The sequence below is a fragment of the Bemisia tabaci genome, chromosome 9 (genome assembly GCF_918797505.1).
Source record: "Bemisia tabaci chromosome 9, PGI_BMITA_v3".
In the NCBI taxonomy this organism is placed as follows: Eukaryota; Metazoa; Arthropoda; class Insecta; order Hemiptera; family Aleyrodidae; genus Bemisia; species Bemisia tabaci.
This window is the reverse complement of record NC_092801.1, coordinates 33,868,804-33,877,650: the sequence shown is the minus strand read 5'-3', so window position 1 is coordinate 33,877,650 and position 8,847 is coordinate 33,868,804. Positions and strand designations below refer to the sequence as shown.

Here is an 8,847-nt window from a genome sequence, read left to right as displayed (position 1 = left end):
TCGCTGAACTCCCCCTTTGAAGGACCTTTTTTTGGCTCCAAAAATTTTATATTTGACATTGATCCTGGGGTATGAAACTAAACGTTCATCAACCTTCTTTATGTTCAAGGAAACAACAGTGTAAATAACGTATCAAAAAGTTTCATCGTGCGATAAACCAATTTATTTAAAAAACGGGTCAACAAGAAGCCTTTGTCGACCAAGTCAAATTTCCGCTGTAGTGAATCCGGTTCACTTGTAGGCACGGTTGGAAACCACGAAGTACTCATAACACGCCAAAAATTGAGTATGTGTTTTAACGGAGGTTGGTGATAGTTAAGGTTAAGACCTAATCCAAATCCACTCGCAGAAATTCGACTGTATTCATACAAAAGTGTTTTTCTGACAGATAAGGGTGAATGAATCCAAACATAATCGATGAGGTTGGTAATAGTTAAGGTTAAGACCTAATCCGAATCCACTCGCGGAAATTCGACTGTATTCATACAAAAGTGTTTTTCTGGCAGACAAGGGCGAATGAATCCAAACATAATCGATGTTAATAGAAAAAGTTCGTCTGGCTGGCAGACAAGGGTAAATGCATCAAAGCATGTTCAATGCTAGAAGTCGATCGTAATCCAGTTTATGCGTAGCACTAACGGTGCCCGGGAATTCTCCGTGTGTTAATCGTATTGCCGTATGTAGTGGTTGTAGAGTACATGAGATTTAAGAAGGATCTCAGGATTTTTAGGATGGAACATGCTTAAAAGTATAGACAGATCTCCCATTCCTAACACGACTATAGAAGCCGTTTCAACAGTCGCTCCTTCAATAGCTCTTTTTTAAATGCGACCTAATGGTTAACAGTGCTATCATGGGAGGTTTGAAAATTACTCTACTGTCGCATCATAAAATCCGTTTCAACAGTCGCTCCTTCAATAGCTCTTTTTAAATGCGACCTACTGGTTAACAGCGCTATTATGGGAGGTTTGAAAATTACTCTGTCGCATCGTCAAAACCACAATTATTACAAATATTGAGTATTATTCAACGGCATCTTTAACGGATAACATGATCTGATTTTATTGTACGGAAAAAAATTTCAAGCCATGTTTGCACCTACGTTGAAGTTCAACAAAATCCACAGACTTTTCTCTCGTATTTTGTGTAGAGGCCGATCATCGTCATCATTGGCAAGAATCCATCCCCCAAGTCGCGATGTTGAATTTTACCCAAGTTTTGTAATATTTTTCTTTTATTTGATGCTACGTCGAAGGCGTCCTTTAACATCCCTTAATCCATTGGCGGATATAGCAAATTGGCAACGTTGTTTTTCTCCATTCAAACAAATGGAAATGGATCGACTTTTAAAGGGGCCAGGTGCTCCGACAAGAATCGATTATTTAACACAGGTTTAAATGGAGGATATCCGGTGTTGCCAAATTGCTAGATCCGCCTCTGCCTTAATCACGGTAAAACAATAGAGGGGGCTTCTCCCAGGGGAAAATCTACTAAAGGAACGACTATTATTTTACCCAAATTTTGTAATATTTTTCCTTTATTTGATGCTACGTCGAAGGCGTCCTGTAACATCCCTTAATCACGATAAAACAATAGACGGGGCTTCTCCCAGGGGAAAATCTACCAAAGAAACGACTATTATTTTACACAAATTTTGTAATATTTTTCCTTTATTTGATGCTACGTCGAAGGCGTCCTTTGACATCACAAGGAACGACTATTAAAACGGTCCCATGTACTCGACGATCGTGGTTCCAAGCTGTCCGGCGGGCGGCCTACGCTGCGGGCGCCGCAGCTCGTCTCGGCGATTGCGAGCGCCCCGGAGAGTTCCCTGGCTTCTTGAGGCTTTTGGACTTGGTGAGGCTCGCGGACTTGATGCTGGGCGACTTTTTGAGAGCAGCGGCGGCTCTGAGTCTCTGCGAGTCGGATCTCTTCGGGGAGTTTGTCGGTTTGGGGCCGGAGTTCTGTCTCTGGAGCTGGGGGTTGGGGCGTCCGTCCGCCGCGAGGCGGGGCTGTTGTCGCTGGAGGAAAGCGCGCTTCTCCTCCGCGCTGAGGGACTGCTGTCGTCTGAGGGGGCTCTGGGGGCGTCTGTTGTCCTGGGGGCGTCGGTCGTCCAAGTTCTCAAAGTCCCGGCCGCCCGTCAAGGTGGTGGCCGCCAAATCCATGGGGACGAAGTCGAAGTTCGGGCGGTATTCTGGGTGCTCGTTCATGTACTTCACAGCCTCCTCGTCGGAAAGGTAGTCATCCTTCTTGTCCTTGGTGTTGGGGTTTGCGATAGCGCTGACATGCCAAACCTGGAAGCAAGTGCACACATAATTGGACCGCGTTAAACGGAAAGGAACCAAGCCACATCTGCTATTGCCAAATTTAATTGGGCAATTTAATTTTTTACATGAAAACGGCAGTGCAGATTTTCGTGCAAATTTCAGTGAATTTTCTCCATAGTACGAAGCAAATTCCTTATCATTTTCACAGAAATCCGCACAAACATTCCTTCACAAAAAGTTGAATTGCCCAGTTAATTTTGGCAACAGCTGATAAGGCTTGGTTCCTTTCTGTTAAACTCGGTCCAATTAAGGTGATTCGATGGACGCCATATTTTGTGTCAGAATGGCATGCGATGTATGGCATCAATTGGTTCCATTTTTTCAGCTGTACTCGTCATTATTCTCCAATATTGAGATCGCAATTCTGTTGTCAGGAGACTAAAGCACTCACGCACCAACTTTATCTAAGAAATTCAACGTAATAAAGGCGTGGTTTTTTCTAGAGAGAAAATATTGCATTCGATACTGATATCGAAACTGCACTAGAATGCGGTATTTTCTCTCCAAAAAATCCACGCCTTTATTACGTTAATTTCTTCATTAAAATTGGTACGTGAGTGCTTAAGTCTCCTGACAACAGAATTGCGATCTCAAAATTGGAGAAAAATGACGAGTAGCTGATAACATGGAAGCAATTGATGCGATATATCGCATGCCGTTCTGACACACAGTGTGGCGTCCATCGAATCACCTTAAAGTGCCTGAGATTCAGCCAAGTAATCATACCTCTACCGCGTAAAATCGCAAGAAAATCACGTTGGGCACGTCCAACAAGTCTGATACCCCCTAGCGCGCTATCTGCGTAGTTTAACTCAAAATACTTGGTCTGCAACCATTTGTTCGGAATACTTCTAGTGGAGATGTTGCATGTGTGAGGAATTTGCGATTTGACTATTAATTCTTAAGTAAAGATTCGCAAGAAACACGATGATGCCTCTGGTTTTCTCTGAAATAAACGCCCAAGCTTAAAAAAAAGCTCTCAAGTTGAGGCCAAAATGGAGGGGATATCCCACGCTATCCTGAGAGTCCACCTCTACATCAAGACAAACTCTCCATGCAAAGATCGGGACCAAATACATTAGCAGGGTTGCCGTGTTTTCAGTTTTAGAGTCCCCAAATAAAGTGGCGGCCCTGTCAATGTATTTGCTCCCTATCTTTGCATGGAGAGCTCGTCTTGATATAGAGGTGGACTCTCAGGGTAGCGTGGGGATATCCCCTTCATTTTGGAGTCAACCTGAGAGCTTTTTTTGAGCTTGGGAGTTGATTTCAGAGAAAACCAGTGGCACCATCGTGTTTCTCGCCAACTTTTACATAAGAATCAGTAGTCAAACCGCAAATTCCTCACACATGCAACATCTCCATTCCGTAAGCACTGGAATAAAAAACACATTGGATCTAGAGTTGGAACTCTCGAAAACATTGACAAGAAAAAGGACTCGTGATTCAATCAGATTTTTGCCTAGATTAAAAGGAATTCCGCTCAAATTAAGAGGCTTGGTTCTTGATTTAAGCAAAAATCCGATCGAATCAAGAGAATTTTTTCTTGTCGATGTTTTTAAGAGTCGGGATTTATCAATAGCAACTCGGCACTCTTAAGTCCAATACTTAAGCGTGTGACAATTTATAGAAAGATTTTTATTGAGTAGCTGCTTGATAACTTAACTTTCGATATTGAGATATCACACCTAAAAAGGATGAAAGGCCATGAACCTTTGTAGAGGCTCCTCTTCGGTGAAAGTTGATCTTTGCCTCTAATCATGTGTAAACTATCTTGGTTCAATTTATACAACCCAATATTTCAATTTCTTCTTCAGAAAATTTACTTTTTCTAAATCCTGCATCATCTAGTGTTCTCAACACTTCTTCAGCCCGTTCATTTTATTCTAGGAGTGTTTATCCCACGGTCAAATTATCATCAATGAAAACTATTGGTATTCTTATTCGATTTATATAGTTCGCGATTATGTCTACCTATATAAGATTTAGCGCCTATCAATTTTGATGGGCAATACTCTATTGTCGCACCAATGTCCCATTTTGATCAATATAGCATTGCAATCGGATAACACGATTTAATCCATGAGAATATCGTCCAGCATAGAACTGACGCACTATTCGATTCTTATAGTACGCGATTATGTAAATCCATAAGACCAAGCACCTCTCAATTTTGATGGGTCTAGGCGCATTAATGTCCCATTTTGATCAATATAGCATTGCAATCGGATAACACGATCTAATCCATGAGAATATCGTCCAGCATAGAACTGACGCACTATTCGATTCTTATAGTACGCGATTATGTAAATCCATAAGACCAAGCACCTCTCAATTTTGATGGGTCTAGGCGCATTAATGTCCCATTTTGATCAATATAGCATTGCAATCGGATAACACGATCTAATCCTTTAGAATATCGTCCAGCGTAGAACTGGCGCATTATTCGATTCTTACAGTTCGCGATTATGTCAATCTAAAAGGCAAAGCGCATCTAAATTTTGATGGGCAATATTCAATAATCGCACCAATGTCCCATTTTGATCAATATAGCATTGCAATCGGATACACGATCTAATCCATGAGAATATTTCCCAGTGCAGAACATGGCACAAGCCTCAGCAAGGCGCCATTCGACACGCCAACAAAATGCGTGTAATATAAGTTGCCTATTCTACGATTTGCAGGCGATTCTTCCGAAAGACTCTTACGCCATGCTGCTAGGCATAACTTCCTCTAAGTGGGCCTCTGGACGCGTAATGCGAAGCAAGTCCACAATGCATTCCTCATTAAAACTTACCACAAAAAACAATGAAGAAACGGTGCTGACGCTATGGAACGGTTCTATATAAAACTCGTAATTCAATGAACGGTGGAATGTTTGTTTTGTTTATCAATTGAAACCCTCCGCTCTCATGAAATCCCCAGTTCATTCGTATATATCACAGTATTTAAATAATTAATCATAGTTATATCATAGTGTCACGGTTACAGAATTTTCTTAGCGTGCTAAATTTTACTCAGCAAGTTTACGATTACCTAATGTCACTGTAGAAGTACAATTTTTCAGCGCTCCTAGAACTGATCGTTCATCAAAGCTCGTTTTCTATCTCCAATTCGATCTATCTCGGTTTCGGCTTTTCTTGCCAGCGGAAACTTAGGACACTGATCCTATTGTAAATCATTAACGAATGTTTCTCTGATGAGCTGATTAAAGCAGCTAAAAAAGCAGGAATCACTTGGGGTCTGAAGGCCCCGCGTCAGTTAAGCCAAGCTCAAGAAATATCACATTCGAAAAAATAACTCTTCATTGGGATCGAAGACATCCAAATCTCCACCTGGTTCCACGAATCGAGAGCCAAGCCTCCTAATTTAAGCTAATCTCTCTTTGATTTAAGCCAAAATCCGATCGGAACTAGAGTATTTTTTCTCGTCAATTATTTTAAGAGTCTAAACTCTACATCTAAACGAATCATAACACCTTGGCATTGTATTTTCACAAACGAATTCTTACAATTCGTGTTCCAATGAATGAATAGAATACATTTGTTCCGCACTGCACTGTCAAAAAGATAAAAAAAATGCAGGAACTGTGCCGTGTATATTTTCTCAACTCTTGAGTTCGATTGAGCAAGTAAATTGGCGCGTATTACAGAAAATTCACTCAGGTATGATGAAGAAGAACACAGGATGGCATTTAGGATGGCCAAATTACCCATTTGTGTGAAATTTTAGGTAATCACGTAATCAGTTGATCAAAAAGATGGTAGAAAACTTCGTGCAATTCTTAACTACGGTGGTCCGCTTCGTAATGAGATTCGATCGAAAAAGTGACCTGGAAGTTGCTTCAAAGTGGCGCCAGCTCTCCCACTTACATTACGACTTAATGTACTCTATGCGGTTTTTGAGTCATAATCTATCCGAAACGACTCTTCTTTTCACGCTACACTGGAAAAAGAAACACATTGGATCTAGAGTCCAGACTCTTAAAAACATCGACGAGAAAAAGTACTCTTGATACAATCAGAATTTAGCTTAAATCAAGAACCAAGCCTCTTAATTTAAGCGGATTTCGTTTTGATTCAAGCCAAAATCCGATCGGAACAACAGTATTTTTTCTCGTCAATGTTTTAAAAACAGTCTAAACGCCAGATCCTAGCGAATTTTTACTCCAGCGTAGTTGAAAGTTAGAACGGATTTTGTAATACGTATCTGAACCGTGTGGAGACAGTTTGAAATGACTTACCGCAAGAGCGAGGAAACACCAACAGATAACACCCGAGGGCGAACTCATGGTGAAGTCGCGTATATCACAGCACTGCACAGAAACTCGTAGCAATGCTCGCAGACTGTCGCCCTTTTAAAGGCTTCGTTCACCGAGTCACGGCACGCACTCGGCCGTTCGACATGACGCGTTTGATTTTCGCGAAAATTTTCCCCTCTCGTGCCTCAACGCGCGTCAAAAATGTTCCACGGTGAAACATTTTTTTGTCTGGTTTTTGTGTTTCCACTCGTTAGTTGCATGGAGTAAATAGACGGAAGCCTTGGGCGAAATCCCCTCGAGTGCCTCTGTGTTACCGACCATGAAAAAAGGTTACACTGGAGGAAAAAGAAAAAAAACACATTGGATCTATAGTCCAGACTCATGAAAATATTGACAAGAAAAAGGACTCTTGATTCAAGCAGATTTAAGCTTAAATCAAAAGGAAATCCGCTCAAATTAAGAGGCTCATGTCCATGTTTTTAAGAATCTGGACTCAAGATTCAATATGGTTTTTTTTCCAGTGTAGGGTAGCAAGAAACGCCAGAAGGAAATGAAAGATAGGAAATTTCACGAGGCTGTGAAATACGAGGGGCGTTCAATAAGTAAGTATCCCCCCTCTCTAAAATCCATAAGAATGGACCAATTTTAAAAAACTTGGGCTCAAAATCTTCCTTAGGATATTTTAAGTTCAACGAAACAAACCGCAACAAAATCGGACCATGTGTGGCCGAACGCGAGCCGTTTGAACGCGCCGAGGTGCTCGACGCTCCCGCCGAATCCGCGAGGATTTGAAGTCCGCTACAGGAGAAGAGCTTCTCTGCCAAAGCCTTAGTCGTTCATCACTGACGAAAAATCAAAGAAATTTTTGTAGAATAAGGGGCTTACCTCACTTCTCCACATAACCAGCTCGATCCAAGCAAGTCTGATACTGAGACTAAGACTAAGAGAACAGCTTTTGGATGCCTCGTGCGTGGAAGTCTTTCAGCTGACCGCGGATGAAAGAGTGGACGGCTTGTTTGACCTCTTCCACTGATTCAAAATTAACTCCTCCAAGTTCAGATTTCAGATACGATAATAAATAGCAAACCAGACCACCATTTATTCCCGTTCCTGAAATCTGAACTTGGAGGAGTTAATTTTGAATCAGTGGAAGAGGTCAAACAAGCCGTCCACTCTTTCATCCGCGGTCAGCTGAAAGACTTCCACGCACGAGGCATCCAAAAGCTGTTCTCTTAGTCTTAGTCTCAGTATCAGACTTGCTTGGATCGAGCTGGTTATGTGGAGAAGTGAGGTAAGCCCCTATTCTACAAAAATTTCTTTGATTTTTCGTCAGTGATGAACGACTAAGGCTTTGGCAGAGAAGCTCTTCTCCTGTAGCGGACTTCAAATCCTCGCGGATTCGGCGGGAGCGTCGAGCACCTCGGCGCGTTCAAACGGCTCGCGTTCGGCCGCACATGGTCAGATTTTGTTGCGGTTTGTTTCGTTGAACTCAAAATATCCTAAGGAAGATTTTGAGCCCAAGTTTTTTTAAAATTGGTCCATTCTTATGGATTTTAGAGAGGGGGGGATACTTACTTATTGAACGCCCCTCGTATTTCTCATTTTCAGGAGCTACAGTAGGCAACGCGCACTCAAACACACAAACGCAAAGTCACAATCTTTACATTTTTCGAAACATGAAAAGGAACTGGTTTGTTTCAATATCTTCCATACATTTCTAAAATTTCATGAAATATTTCACGTGAAATTCCAAGGTTTTATTTTTCATGAAATTTTGCCACCCTGGAAACGGCTCATGAAACTAGGTACGGGTATCGCACGCAATAAATCGAGCACAAAAACTTGAGTTTTATTCTATCGCTTGCACAGGTATCCATCACGTTCGTAGGGTTGCCAAGCAGGGAATATCGGGAAAAGTCAGAGAGAACCTGGAAATGTCACGGAATATGAAGGAAATGTCGGGGAAAACAGTTAAGCCACCCTTATTTGCGCGTTTAGCAAACATGAACCAAGCCACATCAGCTATTGCCTAATTTAACCGGGCATTTGCATCTTTTACACGAGAACGGTTGTGCGGATTTTTGTGCGAACGGTGAATTTTCTGCATAGCACGAAGCCAATTCCTTAAAATTTTCGAAGGAATCAGCTCTAACGTTCTCTCGTTATAAATTTAAGTGCCCGGTTAAAGGCAATAGCTGATGTAGCCTGGTTCCTTTCCGCTGGAAGGTGTAGATAATGTTTGAGCCAGTTTTGGCAATG

At 41.7% G+C, this 8,847-nt stretch overlaps 1 protein-coding gene across 1 annotated transcript; it reads right to left on the bottom strand.

Annotated features, from left to right (window-relative positions):
* Positions 1-1,652: 1,652 nt before the first annotated feature.
* Positions 1,653-6,734, bottom strand: LOC140225349 (uncharacterized). The gene is made up of 2 exons (XM_072303880.1): positions 6,571-6,734; positions 1,653-2,294 (listed from the first exon to the last, which is right to left on the bottom strand). The coding sequence occupies exons 1-2, from the start codon at positions 6,616-6,618 to the stop codon at positions 1,776-1,778; spliced, it is 567 nt and encodes a 188-aa protein (XP_072159981.1). The 5' UTR covers positions 6,619-6,734; the 3' UTR covers positions 1,653-1,775.
* Positions 6,735-8,847: the final 2,113 nt, after the last annotated feature.

Bases quoted from the DNA above. Each gene is read 5' to 3' on its own strand.
- LOC140225349 (XM_072303880.1), bottom strand. From the start codon at position 6,618: ATGAGTTCGCCCTCGGGTGTTATCTGTTGGTGTTTCCTCGCTCTTGCG. The intron at 2,295-6,570 runs GTAAGTCATTTC...ACTTGCTTCCAG, and splicing joins GGTGTTTCCTCGCTCTTGCG to GTTTGGCATGTCAGCGCTAT.